The 16413-nt window shown below is 42.8% G+C and overlaps 1 protein-coding gene and 1 pseudogene across 1 annotated transcript; one reads left to right on the plus strand and one right to left on the minus strand.

Annotated features, from left to right (window-relative positions):
- The window catches only part of LOC119283490, a 74916-nt pseudogene extending 69219 nt beyond the window's left edge, over positions 1–5697 (minus strand).
- Positions 5698–6060: 363 nt separating this feature from the next.
- LOC119285730 (putative ubiquitin-like-specific protease 1B) lies at positions 6061–15857 on the plus strand. Its single transcript, XM_037565057.1, has 9 exons — positions 6061–6802; positions 7206–7285; positions 7375–7468; positions 7578–7676; positions 12711–12803; positions 12883–13002; positions 14672–14775; positions 15098–15170; positions 15350–15857. Exons 1-9 carry the CDS (start codon positions 6179–6181, stop codon positions 15410–15412), a joined length of 1350 nt encoding a protein of 449 aa, XP_037420954.1. The 5' UTR covers positions 6061–6178; the 3' UTR covers positions 15413–15857.
- The last annotated feature ends 556 nt before the right edge of the window (positions 15858–16413 follow it).

Here is a 16413-nt window from a genome sequence, read left to right on the forward strand (position 1 = left end):
CCCCGACCGCCACTCATAAGGAAGACAATCAAAAAATAAATCATGCTCCGACTTCATCACATAACGGTTCACCATACGTGCATGCTACGGGAGTCACAAACCTTAACACAAGTATTTCTCAAATTCACAACTACTCAACTAGCATAACTTTAATACCACCATCTTCATATCTCAAAACAATTATCAAGCATCAAACTTCTCATAGCATTCAACACACTCATAAGAAAGTTTTTACTATTCTTGAATACCAAGCATATTAGGATTATTTAAGCAAATTACCATGCTATTTAAGACTCTCAAAGTAATCTAAGTGAAGCATGAAAGATCAATAGTTTCTATAAAACAAATCCACCACCGTGCTCTAAAAGATATAAGTGAAGTACTAGATCAAAACTATATAACTCAAATGATATAAGCGAAGCACATAGAGTATTCTAACAAATTCCAAACCATGTATGGCTCTCTCAAAAGGTGTGTACAGCAATGATGATTGTGTTAAACTAGAAAGCAAAGACTCAAATCGTACAAGACGCTCCAAGCAAAACACATATCATGTAGTGAATAAAAATATAGCTCCAAGTAAAGTTACCGATAGAAGTAGATGAAAGAGGGGATGCCTTCCGGGGCATCCCCAAGCTTTGGCTTTTAGGTGTCCTTATATTATCTTGGGGGTGCCATGGGCATCCCCAATCTTAGGCTCTTGCCACTCCTTGTTCCATAATCCATCAAATCTTTACCCAAAACTTGAAAACCTCACAACACAAAACTTAAAGTAAAAAATCTCGTGAGCTCCGTTAGCGAAAAAAACAAAACACCACTTCAAGGTACTGTAATGAACTCATTTTTTATTTATATTGGTGTTAAACCTACTATATTCCAACTTCTCTATGGTTTATAAACTATTTTACTAGCCATATATTCATCAAAATAAGCAAACAACACACGAAAAACAGAATCTGTCAAAAACAGAACAGTCTGTAGTAATCTGTAGCTAGCGCAAGATCTGAAACCCCAAAAATTATAAAATAAATTTCTGGACGTGAGGAATTTATTTATTAATCATATGCAAAAAGAATTAACTAAATAGCACTTTCCAAATAAAAATGGCAGCAGTTCTCGTGAGCGCTAAAGTTTTTGTTTTTTACAGCAAGATTAAAAAGACTTTCCCCAAGTCTTTCCAACGGTTATACTTGGCACAGACACTAATTAAACACAAAAAAACACAACCTAGACAGAGGCTAGATAAATTATTTATTGCTAAACAGGAGAAAAACAAGGAATAAAAATAAAATTGGGTTGCCTCCCAACAAGCGCTATCGTTTAATGCCCCTAGCTAGGCATAAAAACCAAAGATAGATCTAGGTATTGTCATCTTTGGTAGGCAATCCATAAGTGGCTCTCATAATATATTCATAAGGTAATTTAATTTTTTTTCTAGGAAAGTGTTCCATGCCTTTCTTTAACAGAAATTGGAATATAATATTCCCTTCCTTCATATCAATAATTGTACCAATCGTTCTAAGGAAAGGTCTATCAAGAATAATAGGATATGAAGGATTGCAATCTATGTCAAGAACAATAAAATATATGGGTACATAATTCCAATTTGCAACAATAAGAACATCATTAATTCTTTCCATAGGTTTCTTAATAGTGGAATCCGCAAGGTGCAAGTTTAGAGAGCAATCATCAAAATCACGGAAACCTAACAAATCACACACAGTCTTTGGAATCGTGGAAACACTAGCACCCAAATCACATAAAGCATAGAACTCATGTTCTTTAATCTTAATTATAATAGTTGGTTCCCACTCATCATAAAGTTTTCTAGGGATAGAAACTTCCAATTCAAGTTTTTCTTCATAAGATTGCATCAAGGCATCAACGATATGTTTAGTGAACGCTTTATTTTGACTATAAGCGTGAGGAGAATTTAGCATGGATTGCAACAAGGAAATACAATCAATCAAAGAGCAATTTTCATAATTAAATTTCTTGAAATCCAAAATAGTGGGTTTAGCAACATCTAGGGTTTTAATTTCTTCGATCCCACTTTTATCAATTTTAGCATCAAGATCTAAAAACTCCGAATTCTTGAAACGCCTTCTAGGTAAAGGTGGATCATATTCAGTCCCATCATTATTAAGATTCATATTGCAAAACAAAGATTTAATAGGGGACACATCAATAACTTTTAGATCTTCATCTTTATTTTCATATGAACTAAAAGAACACGCTCTTATAAAGGCATCTTTCTTAGCACGCATCCTAGCGGTTCTTTCTTTGCAATCATCAATGTAAATTCTCATGGCTTTGAGAGACTCATTGATATCGTGCTTAGATGGAATAGATCTAAGTTTCAAAGAATCAACATCAAGAGAAATTCTATCAACATTCCTAACCAACTCATCAATCTTAAGCAATTTTTTTAATCAAAGCATTGAAATTCTTTTGCGAAGTAATAAATTCTTTAATATTAGATTCAAAATCAGAGGGAATATTATTATAATTTCCATAAGAATTGTTGTAGGAATTACCATAATTATTAGAGGGATTACTAGGATAAGGCCTAGGATTAAAATTTCCTCTATACGCGTTGTTACCAAAATTGTTCCTACCAACAAAATTCACATCCATAGATTCATTATTATTCTCAATCAAAGTAGACAAGGGCATATCATTAGGATCAGAAGAAACACTTTTACTAGCAAATAATTTCATAAGTTCATCCATCTTTCCACTCAAAATATTATTTTCTTCTATCGCATGCACCTTTTTATTAGTAGATCTTTCAGTATGCCATTGAGAATAATTAACCATAATATTATCTAGGAGTTTAGTAGCTTCTCCTAAAGTGATTTCCATAAAAGTGCCTCCCGCAGCCGAATCTAAAAGGTTTCTAGAAGCAAAATTCAATCTGGCATAATTTTTTTATATAATCATCCACAAATTCAAACCATGAGTAGGGCAATTATGTATCATTAATTTCATCCTCTCCCAAGCTTGTGCAACATGTTCATGATGAAGTTGCTTAAAATTCATAATATCGTTTCTAAGGGAGATGATCTTAGAGGAAGGAAAATACTTAGAGATAAAAGCATATTTGGACTTATTCCATGAATCAATACTATTTTTAGGCAAAGATGAAAACCAAGCTTTAGCACGATCTCTAAGCGAAAAAGGAAATAGCTTCAATTAAACAATATAGTTATCCACATCTTTCTTCTTTTGCATATCACACAAATCAACGAAGCTATTTAGATGGGTAGCGGCATCTTCACTAGGAAGGCCGGAAAATGGATCTTTCATGACAAGATTCAGCAAGGCAGCATTAATTTCACAAGATTCAGCATCGGTAAGAGGAGCAATCGGAGTGCTAATAAAATCATTGTTGTTGGTATTGGTAAAGTCACATAATTTAGTGTTATCTTGAGCCATCGAGACAAGCAAGCAATCCAACACACAAGCAAACAAAAAGTAAGCGGGCAAAAAGAGGCAAATAGAGAAAGAGAGGGAGGATAGAGAGAGAGGGCGAATAAAACGGCAAGGGTGAAGTGGGGGAGAGGAAAACGAGAGGCAAATGGTAAACAATGTAATGCGGGAGATAAGGATTGTGATGGGTACTTGGTATATTGACTTTTGCGTAGACTCCCCGCCAATGGCGCCCAAAATCCTTCTTGCTACCTCTTGAGCACTGCGTTGGTTTTCCCCGAAGAGGAAGGGATGATGCAGTAAAGTAGCGTAAGTATTTCCTTCAGTTTTTGAGAACCAAGGTATCAATCCAGTAGGAGGCTACGCGCGAGTCCCTCGCACCTGCACAAAACAAATAAATCTTCGCAACCAACGTGATAAGGGGTTGTCAATCCCTACACGGCCACTTATGAGAGTGAGATCTGATAGATATGATAAGATAATATTTTTGGTATTTTTATGATAAAGATGCAAAGTAAAATAAAATCAAAGTAAAAAGCAAAGGAAATTACTAAGTATTGGAAGATTAATATGATGAAGATAGACCCGGGGGCCATAGGTTTCACTAGTGGCTTCTCTCAAGAGCATAGGTATTTACGGTGGGTGAACAAATTACTCTTGAGCGATTGACAGAATTGAGCATAGTTATGACAATATCTAGGTATGATCATGTATATAGGCATCACGTCCGAGACAAGTAGACCGACTCCTGCCTGCATCTACTACTATTACTCTACTCATCGACCGCTATCCAGCATGCATCTAGAGTATTAAGTTCATGAAAACAGAGTAACGCCTTAAGCAAGATGACATGATGTAAAGGGATAAACTCATGCAATATGATGAAAACCCCATCTTGTTATCCTCGATGGCAACAATACAATACGTGCCTTGCTGCCCCTACTGTCACTGGGAAAGTACACCGCAAGATTGAACCCAAAGCTAAGCACTTCTCCCATTGCAAGAAAGATCAATCTAGTAGGCCAAACCAAACTAATAATTCGAAAAGACTTGCAAAGATAACCAATCATACATAAAAGAATTCAGAGAATATTCAAATATTGTTCATAGATAGACTTGATCATAAACCCACAATTCATCGGTCTCAAGAAACACACCGCAAAAAAAAGATTACATCGAATAGATCTCCACAAGAGAGGGGGAGAACATTGTATTGAGATCCAAAAAGAAAGAAGAAGCCATCTAGCTAATAACTATGGACCCGTAGGTCTGAGGTAAAATACTCACACTTCATCGGAGGGGCTATGGTGATGAAGTACAAGCCCTCTGTGATGGATACCCCCTCCGACGGAGCTCCGGAACAGGCCCCAAGATGGGATCTCGTGGATACAGAAAGTTGCGGCGGTGGAATTAGGGTTTTGGCTCCGTATCTGATCATTTGGGGGTACGTAGGTATATATAGGAGGAAGGAGTACATCGGTGGAGCAACAGGGGGGCACGAGGGTGGAGGGCGCGCGTGGGGGGTAGGCGCGCACCCTACCTCGTCGCCTCCTTCTTTGTTTCTTGATGTAGGGTCCAAGTCTCCTGGATCATGTTCGGTGAGAAAATCACGTTCCCGAAGGTTTCATTCCGTTTGGACTCCGTTTGATATTCCTTTTCTTCGAAACCCTAAAATAGGCAAAAAACAGCAATTTTGAGTTGGGCCTCCGGTTAATAGGTTAGTCCCAAAAATAATATAAAAAGTGGATAATAAAGCCCAATAATGTCCAAAACAGTAGACAATATAACATGGAGCAATCAAAAATTATAGATACGTTGGAGACGTATCAAGCGCCGTCGGCGGAGTTGCTGAGCACGTGGGCGCGCGTCGCGCAGTTGAGGCCGCCGGTGAAGATGGTGCCGGAGACGTAGCTCCTCTCCGGCAGCACCTCCCCCTCCTCCTCAGCTACGGGCGCGTCCGTGGACGCGGACGCCGTGGTCCTGTCCGGCGTGGGCGGGATGTGCACGGTGTAGTGCACGAACTCGACGCTCGCGTCGGCACCGTCCCTCGACGCGTACCGGCTCCCCCCGCTCAGGCGCATCGGCGAGACCTGCATCGTCGCGGTGGAGGAGCCAAATGGAGTGCCTGGGCACGGGGCTGGTGAGCCCGGACCCCTCTCCTCATGACCCCATCCCGGGGCTCTCGCCGCCAGCACCCTTCCCTCTCGTCGGCGACACGGTCAGCGTGACCGGCTCGCCCGCCGACAACGACAGCCGCCGCGACATCCCTCCACCGATTCACCCCCGCCTCCTCCAAATCAGCTCAAAACTCCAGACGATCAAAGAACCAGCAGCAAGCAGGGCACTCGGCAGCTCAAACCGATTCCTCGCGCTCAAAGAAGAGAAAGAGAAGGGTGGGCATGGCGTTTTTGCAAAATCACCCCGGATCGAGTAGTATTCACCCTAGGATTGACTATGTGGCGGTCAAAGCGAGCTGGCGGCCGCTGACTCGGCCAAGTCAGCGAATATAGACGAAATTGTACATACGGACCAAAGTGAACCCTGTGCGCAAGTACATGGACCGTGGTACGGGTATTTTGAAGTAATGGTACCAAAGTGTCATCCGGCTAAAGTTTTGTGACCTGAAGTGAATTTTTCTCGGGCTCAAACCCCTAGCCCCCGACGAACCCAACCTAGGGTTTCCGCTTCCAGCATGCCCCGCTGCTGACCTACCACCTTCCATGGCGCTGGCATCCTTGTCCCTGCCATGAACACGGACGCATTACTCCGCTTTAATTGCCGCAAGCGCTGCCTACCGGCTGACGGTCGCCTCGACGACCACTGGCGCGGCCAGCAGCGCAAGCGCCGCGGCGTGCGCGTCCTCGTTCCCGACTGCTTCCTCGTGCCCCCGCCGGAAGCCAAATCCGCTGATTTCGACATGTGGGACTACATCTGCAGCATCCCCGACAGGCTGGGATGGGGCAACGGCCTGAGGCTGCTCAAGGGCTGGGTCCGTGCGTCGAAGGATGTGCCGCAGGATCCGTCGGATCTCACGTGTCTCACCAAGAATAGCGATGTGAAGCCAGGGCGCGTGGTGGTCGCGGGGAATTGGAAAGTAGATGACCCCGTGAAGGTCGCCTTGAAGGCAGCGGCGCCGCCTCCTCCTCGGCGGGAAAAGGTGAAACCGTATTGGAAGTATCTCCACGAGGAGACGAGACATAATGACAAGAGCTTGGGCGAGATCGACGCCCGGGTGGCTCTTCTGGAGAAGACGCTTGAGGAGCAGAGGAGGGTGGCTCTTCTGGAGAAGACGCTTGAAGAGCAGAGGAGGGTGGCTCTTCTGGAGAAGACGCTTGAGGAGCAGAGGACGCTGGCTGAGCCGCCTAAGGAGGTATGTTTTATCGGCGCCTTTTTATGTTGGTATATGCAGGGTGAGTAGGAAGATTACGTTCATGGACGATAGCTCTGTAAGGGAACCCACGTTGCAAGAGTGGACAAATTGATAAACGAGGGATATGCCAACTGGATTTGCATTAGGCTTTAGAGAAAACTAGTGTTGCCCCAATCGGAAAACATGCATTGAATTTGCGAAAGAAATGGAGAAGGCATAGCGAAATAGCGCGCAATCTGAAGGTGTCAAATCTGGTTTGCTTCATGAAGTTTTAAAAGAGGCAACCTGAGTGGTCCTCTTCTGTTTCTTTTCTCTTTAATGGGTGGCTGATTGACCTGCTTGGTCGCGACAACCTTATATTCTCCATTAACCCTTTGATTTATGTGTGTTGATCTGTCTTCAGGATCTGTCTCAATTCTTTGTACCTATAACTGCTGAAGATGAAATGGAAGTTCAGGATTGTTTGTATGGTAATGGTTCAAGGTACGTTTGATGACAATTGCATCTTGTTTGAAGCTTTCCTATATACTTCCTCTGTACAGAAATATAACATTGCCCCTTTTCTCTTACAGTAGCAAAGTCCTGGTGCTGCATGAACCGTCTAACATTGAGGTTAGCAGGGAAAAAATTCGGTGTTTGAGACCACATGGCTGGTTAAATGATGAGGTAAATATTCATCTTAAATGTACTAAACCATCTTCACTGATTGCAAACATGTAAGCTTTACACTGATATTTTCATGCGTAATGGGGAAAGTGATTCCTGTTGTTTTCAGGTCATTAATTTGTACCTTGAATTGTTAAAGGAGAGGGGAATGAGAGAACCAAAAAGGTTCTTGAAATGCCATTTCTTCAATACATTTTTTTATAAGAAGGTTAGAATACATGCACCTTGTGTTTTCTCCTATTGAATGTGCAGAGTGTCATATTAAATATTTGCATATCTTTCCTGTGTTCTATGGATTCGTTTGTTTTTGCATTTCTTCTAATCACATGCCGACTTAGGATTAGTTGCAATATGCTTGATGAGCGGTTTAGATACTGTGGTTAGTGCTCGAAGGTTGCTATATTGTACCTTGGTTCTGGCTCAATTTATGGACATGCATTAGCTTATCACTTAGTGTATGTTCCATGCTGCTTATGCCTGTCACTTTATAAATTACTAGTAAGATGCCCGTGCTACGCAACAGAATCACAAAAGACGATGTGGAACATTATTTACTTAAATTGTACTCCCTCTGTAAAGAAATATAAGATCGTTACAGAGGGAGTAGTCAAGAGCGAGTACATTGCTAAAAAACAATAATAAAATGTACCGAGATATTGATCAAAGTGATGTTATATTGTTGATCAATACACGTCGAGCACAGTCGAACCTATGGTTTCCAACTAAAAACCCCTTCTTCTAAGCCAAACGGTTTCTTCTCCATATTCACCTTTCAGGAGGGCTTCCTGTGCTTTATCAGTCCTTGCTCTATCCTGTAGTGCATAGAGCATGTGACAAAGAAAATCTTTCCACACACACATTTGGTAATTGCAATGATAATCCAAATAAGTCTCTGTCTTCAGCTCCTCTTCGCTTAACATGTGCTTCACCCTCCAGCCCACACACCATTCTCTGCTAGAAATAGTGACATATTAAGCACGTCACTTTAACCTAACCTTTACTATCAATAATAGAAGAACGACAATGCGCCAATACCAATACTTGTCCCCATGAATCTGTGCAATGTAGGGGTGGCGGCTACTGACTGAACCTGCTAGCACATTTTCTATTCGGTCACCCTTCCATGTCATGCATCGTCATCTCTCCATGTCTGTGAGCATTATATGAAGTAGCATGCCGCCCATGGGTAAACATGATGGTGAATGCCATCTCAAACAAATTGATATTCTAGCGTTCCAAATCACTTAATTGTATCCTTGTAGCATAGAATTCTGCAATATTGCAAGTGTGTCAGTCAATACCAAATATTGCTAAAACAGTTTGCTAAGTGCATTATAGTCCCACAAACATATCACAATCAGCAATCGGCCAAGAGAACGAACATGGAAAAAAAAGGAAAATGTAATTAAAAGTACTTGATATAAAACTTGAATACATAAGAGAGTATATACAGGTTCAAACCGTATTGTATGCACATGCATAATTGGCACTGGGAAAATTATGGTACAAAAAAGCACAGAAAACACAAAAGAGATAACACACAATGTCCGTTGGTGCACTAAGATAGACTACAACGAAAATAATTTGCTACCATGGGAGATAGATGCACACGGCTGGATAGGATGACACCTGTGGTAGACCGTACCAGCTAGTCCATCCTTCACATCTTAACCACACAAAGCACATTTGATAGGTTCTGTAATATATTTAGGCAAAAGGGGGAAATGTGCCTATAGAGGGTCCATAGTATACCTAGACAAAGGAACAAACAATTGACAACACTTGCGATGCATTTTATACGGAATGCACACTAACTGATGGAGATGTACCTATCAAACAAAGCCGACAGACATTTTATAGAACTACACAGTGACTTGCATCGTCCAGTTTTGATGTCAACTCAGCAATAAAAGTGGCATCCTTGTCTAATAGTAGTATATTCCCAAACCGATCTATATCATTGCTAAATTTTGGGGTGCCAACAAATTATTTGACCACAAAGTTATGGCAGGCATGGTATTGAGGTCAATTGCACAAATAGGCATTGCTTAACAAAGATGAAGCGGGAGTTGTTGATATGTAGAGACGTTCTTACTCTTCATCAGAAGTAGATTAGATGTTGAAGGGCAACAAAAAACATATATTCTTTCCTCTTTATGTCTAACAAAACTCCCGCTTTATAAGTCTGTGTGCTTCCTCAGTATTTCAGTTTCTGCACCTACAAAAGGGGGCTGCTAGGAATCAGCCGGCTGATCTTAGAAAAGATCAGCCGCCTTCCTAGCCGTTGATTTGCGTTGATTAGGGCCACTTGTTTCCCGAACCACGCCATCACAATACGCTCGTGTCTCCTCCGTCGCGACTGCATGTGCAACGCAGAATCCTCGCCTCCAGGCTCCAGCGCGGCACGACACGCATAGCTCCGCGAGAACCGTAGCTACCTGACTTGCAGCATCAACTCTTGCTTGCACTAGCGCAGCGCTCAGGTTGCAGCGGCCGCGTCGCCGCATCTCAGAGCAAAACGTCAGCGAGATCGCTACGCACTGGCAAGCTCCGGGATTGCAGCACCAGCAACTATGCTGCTGCGACCATCCCTTGAAGCATCGGCGATGCTCTGACGGCCCGGCAATGCCCCATTGCAACGCTGACGATGCTCTGGCGGCCCGGAATGCTCCATTGGAACAATCGCGAGGTTTCTTTCGGCCTAGCGAAGCTCCATTGAAGCAGCGGCGAGGTTCGTCGGCCTAGCGAAGCTCCATTGAAGCACCGGCGAGGTTTCGTCGGCCCGGCGAAGCTCCATTGAAGCACCGACGAGGTTCCGGTGGCCCGGCGAAGCCCCATTGAAGCACCGGCGAGATGCCGTCGGACCGGCGAAGCTCCATTGAAGCACCGGCGAGGTTACGTCGGCCCGACGAAGCCACATTGCAGCCGCGCGTGGAGCTCCAACGAAATCAGCCGTGCTCCATTGAAGCCGCGCACGGAGCTCCAACGACTCTGGCGGCGCTTCATTGCAGCCCCAGGCACGCTCCATTGCAGCGCCGGTGGCGAGCTGCGCGACGGGATTGAAGAGCTCCTCCATGGACGGCTGCAAAACGCGGGCGTCTGCAGCATGGTGCCCGCTGCAAAACGAAGGGGTGCAGCAGCAGCGCGCGGCGCCGGCGCAGCTTCTCAGTGCGGTGGTTGGAGGAGTTGGGCAGAGAGGTGGGAGAAGGAACGAGGCAGGAGACGAGGCGGTCTGGCTGTGTGAGAGAAAAGATAACGATAGAAACGAGTGGCTCCAGAGGAAAAGCAGTGCGTCGTGCGTGGAACCACCGCGACGCGTGGCCTCCAGCGAATCATCCGGTTGTTTTTAAACGATTTCCCCTACAAAAAGGTGGGGATATTGCTAGGAGGGTATTCATGCTAGAATGCTTATGGCGGGTTTGGAACAACTTAGTATTGTGCATAAGCCAGCTGCCTACATAAGTTAGAAGATGAAAAGTCTAATACTCCTGAATTTTTAGTTACCACCATACCAAATGTTACACCATCACGCTACAGGATACTTGCCTGTTTCTGAACTTTAACAATCTATTGTTTGAATAAACACTTAGAAACAAAAATCATAATTTGTCAGATTCCACGATCCATGACATGAGTAGTAACCACCGTCCACAGCCCATGACCATTGAAATAACATCTATGTAGAAAGAGTTCTGGATGCAATTAGTCGAATAAATCATATTTCTTACCAGCTAGCTAGGAAAGAATGTGCAAATCCAAATCATGAACTGTCTAATTATTTAACATTTGCACTAACTTGCATTTAAGGAAGAATAAACTGCTAACTGCACATCATCCACTGTTTTGGTAGTTGCTGCTCCCGTATACACATAATGCAGAGAACAAAACTGCTCTCTGTAGTTTCTTCTCAATACGCACATATTCAGAGAGAAATAATTAACTGCTCTATCTCAACTCAGCAAGAACGCACTGATGTAACTGGATGTAGAGAATACCTGGAGGGAAGTTGACGACCAGGTTGTTAATCCGACCACGTGAGTGACTCCTGCGGCAGCCTGTAGGCGATTTAGGGGCAGCGGCGGGACGAGCTGATGCTGGTATTGGGGCCAGCTCCATCGGATCCACGAGCTGTGCATCCGCATACGTGGCGGCCTGGCTAGGTGTCGGTCAACTCATGTGTAGTGGCCGTGGAGGTTTGTAGACTAACTCGAGCCAGCTGCCATATGAGCTCACCCTGGGATTGGGGTGATTTCCACCAGATCCGGCAGCTTGGCACCCTCGTATACGGAGGGCAGAAAAATCGAGCATCTCGTTTGTAGGTTTGGTGGCTTGCTCGGGACGACGGAGATAAGCTTTGGATGGGCGAGCTAGGGGCGGAGGCGCAGAAGAATGGGGCGTTGTAGGCGGCGCAGATGTGGATGGCGGCTAGATGGAGGGGGCATTGGCACACAGGTGGCCGGTGGAGGGGCCGGCGGCGGCGGCGGTTCTAGCCTTCTAGGTGTTGATGGATACGGAGTCGTAGGCCTAGAGGTCAGGAGGTGGGCGGCTTGAGCTGGGAAGGGATGGGGATTGGGGTTGGACGGGAAAGATCAAGCAGTTCCGTGAAAATTTGGGCAGAGTGGCGGGCATGTTTCTGCAAATGTGCCATGCCTTGCATTTGCACGCGTTAGATGGAAATCTGATGGTCTGAAATCATAGATGGCAGGTGCACCTCACACCATCATCACTAACTGAGATTTTTATGTGAGTATAGATGTGGTTCAAAAGTATCTGTTTGGCCACAAATTCTTGTAATATTATCAAGGACTCACGGCCTCGTAATATACTGTGGAAACATCTATTTTTTTAAGCTAAATTATACTTATGTCACTTTTGTGTGACCATTATAGATACATCTTTGGTCATTGATATTAGGATGTTTGAATATACCATGATTGACCTCCTGGGTTTCCTAATTTGAATTTTTTACTTGGGGCATCTGTTTGGAATACATTAGATTGCCCTCCTGAGTAGTCACAATCAGGAAAGTTTCACTTCATGCATGCCATGGACACACACATTTTTGAATGGAGAGTAGTTCTCTCTCTGCCTTATTTGGTTCCTTTTGTTGTGTTGTTACTTGATTTTGAGACCTTTCATTGGAAATTAGACTAGATATCATGCATTTCAGCCTTGATTTTCATTTGGATAAAATTGATTACCATCTAATTCAGCCCTGTTTATTTTCTGAATTCTTGCTCAGCTTGCTTGTGGAAAAACTGGATATGACTACAAATCTGTAAAAAGATGGACTACCTCCAGGAAGTTGGGTTATGAGCTCATTGAATGTGATAAAGTAAAGTGGATGCTGTGTTCTTTAATTTTCTATTGTTACTGCACGTGCTTATTTCTTATGTTCAGAATTTACTTTGCAGATCTTTGTCCCCGTACATCAAAATGTGCATTGGTGTTTGGCAATTATAAACATGAAGGCGAAGACAGTACAATATCTTGATTCTCTTGGCGGCGATGATCTTCGTGTATACGAAATGCTGGTAACTTCCTTTTTTCATATTTTTTCTTCCAGAAAAGACACCCAAAGGGCATGTTAGATCTGATAATTATCAAGGAAAACAGTAGCTAGTACAATGGAAAGACAATTGGTAACAGTAGCTAGTACAAGGGCAACAACAACAACAACAACAACAACAACAACAACAACAACAACAACAAGAAGAAAACCTTTAGTCCCAAAGAAGCTGGGATAGGCAATTGGACGCAAAATGACCAGTAAAATAAAACTACATTGAAAATAATACTAGTCATCTTCCTTCGATAGTACTCCACCCTCCGGATATTGAAAATTGCACTGAACCGACAACAAAGGAAACAGACACCTGCAAACGCCCTCTCCATACTAGGCTTTGAAGACCACAATAGCCACTCACCGCTTGAAACGAAGAAACCGCTGAAGGAACATCGGTTGGGTCGTCACCCCACGCAGCACAGGCTTACAATTCTTCACCACGAGTCCATAGGGTTGGAGAAACCGGGCGACAAATCAAAAGAAGATGCCGAAATTGCCACACCAAGATCCAACCAACAGCTTCTCATGATTGACACACCAACTGCCAAGATCCTTAGAGAGCGAGATACGGCAACACCTACCCTCATAGGCCCTTTGTCGAACAAATCGAAAGAAGATGCCGAAGTCGCCACACCAAGATGCGACCAACAGCTTCCCTTGATTGACGCACCAACTGCCAAGATCTGAAGAGCCAATGGATATGGCAACACCTACCCTCACAGGCCCTTCGTCGGCGTCAAATTGGATGACGTCGAGGTAGGGAGAGGCTGGAAAGACCTTATTCCAATGCGCCATCATCACCACTCGCCACCACTCGGCCAATGTCACCAGGAAACCAACCTAGTAAAAAAAACCCTACTAGAACTAAGAAAAACGAAGTGGACAGGTCCTCACTCCTCTTGCCGCCGACGAGACTGCTGGATGGGCGATAAGATGGGGACCGTGGCAGCGGTGTGAAGAAGGCTTTGGATGACGGATAGGGTTGGGAGGAGGGAGTTCTGCGTTAGAACTGAATTTTTATGTACTGCCTCTATTCTTTTTTTACTTACTAGAATCCTTGTTGTCGAACTTTTTAAAGATTTCCTTGCAAAGAGAACTTTCTAAATTTGACTGTTTAGATTTATTAATTTTTAGACTAGCTATAAAATTGAATCATTAGATTTATCATTAAAAAGTATATGTTAATTCCACTAATACACCGTAATGGGAAGTTCAAAAGTAGCATGCCAAAGACTTTGAAAAGTCATACATGATGTAAAAAGAAAGCAGGGAGTTATTTTTTAGATGAAAAGGGCGAACAGCTGGCAGTAGATGAATCAAATGCACCCTGGTTCCATTCCAATTTGGGAGTGCTTGTTTTTCGTGAAAGTTAGTTAAATATATAAATAACATTTTTTTAGTTTAACTTAAGTAAAACTTTTGGTGCACCTCTTCCAAATGTCAAATGTTAAATTAGGGGGAAACCATATGTTTATGGGCCTCTGCACATGTGCTATGCTCTGGGAGAATTCACCTGATCTTGGTTCTTTCTATCTGCTAGAAGTACTAAATAATACTATCTCCATTAGGCATTTCCGTCTAATTCTTGCTTATAAATTGAGTAATGTAATGGTGTTTCTTCTTTACTCCATATACAGGCTAGATATATTGTGGATGAAGTGAAGGACAAGAGTAATAAAGAGATTGACATAAGTTCTTGGACCAAAGAATCTATTGATCGTATTCCTTTACAAGAGAATGGGTACGTCTTGTTTACACTAATGATCATTTAATGTGTAAACTCACTATTTATGGGTAATATCCGCTTTCAGTTCCTGTAACCATAATTTGTTGAGTATTAGTATCATTTACTCCCTCTGATCCAAAATAAGTGTCACGGTTTTGAACTAGTTTTGAACTGGAGTTAGTTCAAAACTGCGTCACTTTTTATGGATCGGAGGTAGTAGTACATATGCACCATCTGTATATGTCCTTTCTTTGAAATCCATGTTTAGTTGGCTGGTCGTGCACAAAGTATGTTTTAAACTTAAAGATCAATTTTGATGAGTCTTCAATTATTTCAGGTGGGATTGTGGTATGTTTATGCTCAAGTACATTGATTTCCACAGCAGAGGAGTCAGCTTATCTTTTCGTCAGGTGAGTAAATTTGATCTGCCAAAAATTTAGCACTGGATTTGTTTCTGGGACTGTATGGAGATGCTTATTCTAGATTGATGCATACACATTGGGGCTAAAGTATAAAATGGCGGAAGCTGGTCTATCTTAAGGTGATTATATGGTATGAATGCTTATGCACATTAGTTTGTGAACTGCAGGAACACATGGAATACTTTCGGAGGAGAACAGCTAAGGAAATCTTAAGACTAAGGGCTGACTAAGTCTTCTCTTTGGAAAATAAAGACAATTAAGTTCTGCAAATATTAATTATTGGGCCATTCTCCAAAACTGTGCCTTCACTCTTGGATGTTGATGGCAAAGATAGAAAATGTCCATTCCCCTGAGAAACTGAAGAATTGTCGATCGTGACCTATAACTGCTGGCGTTGAAGGATGCCGATGCTAACAATTTTTTGTAAAGCTCTTCTATATATGGATTTGATTGGCAGGAGCAGGAAAAAGGAAAGAAATCTTGAGTAGGGTTTTGAGATTTTTTTTTGTAACTTAGAGAAGCCTAGTATTAAACCAGTGGCGTCTTCTGTTAACTCGCTTTTGTTTCAGAGTTGGAAAAATTCTTTTTCCTGTTTTGTTAGCTTTGATGGCAAAAAATTCTGAAGTTTTGGTCCGATTTCTGTATCTATTCACCGCAGTGACATTTGATCGCTCATGTAGAGTTTTGGTAATTGTAGTGGCAGCTTAGTTTTCAGACAAATAATCCCAAATAAGGCATCGTGGCCAAAATATCAGTCCTCGTATCTTTTTGTGCTGTTTGCTCTGGAAAACCGGACTAAAACCACATAACAAACACATGAGCAATATTGTCCACGGCAGTGCCAAGTTACATGGGCACTGACACAAAAACTTGACACCCGCCTCTGAGAAGAATTACGTGTCGTAGTCATCTACTCCCTCCGTTCCGAATTACTTGTCACAGGTATGGATATATCTATATGTATTTTAGTTCTAGATACTTCTATTTCGGCAACGAGTAATTTGGAACGGAGGGAGTAGGTGTCATCGTCGTCCCCTCGAGACTCGATGACTCTGACTTTGATAGGCACGAACTAGACTCTCGATTACTTGGCAACAATTCTCACAGGAATATGATTTAGGTGGCGGTTACAACTCGATTGCATGTGTTGTGTCTAGGGTTCATGTGAAATGGGGAACGGTAGTAGGTAGCCAAGCCGCCGGGTGCCTGATCCTCTGGATGGTTCTCTCCC

This window comes from Triticum dicoccoides, chromosome 4A (genome assembly GCF_002162155.2).
Source record: "Triticum dicoccoides isolate Atlit2015 ecotype Zavitan chromosome 4A, WEW_v2.0, whole genome shotgun sequence".
Classification (NCBI taxonomy): Eukaryota; Viridiplantae; Streptophyta; class Magnoliopsida; order Poales; family Poaceae; genus Triticum; species Triticum dicoccoides.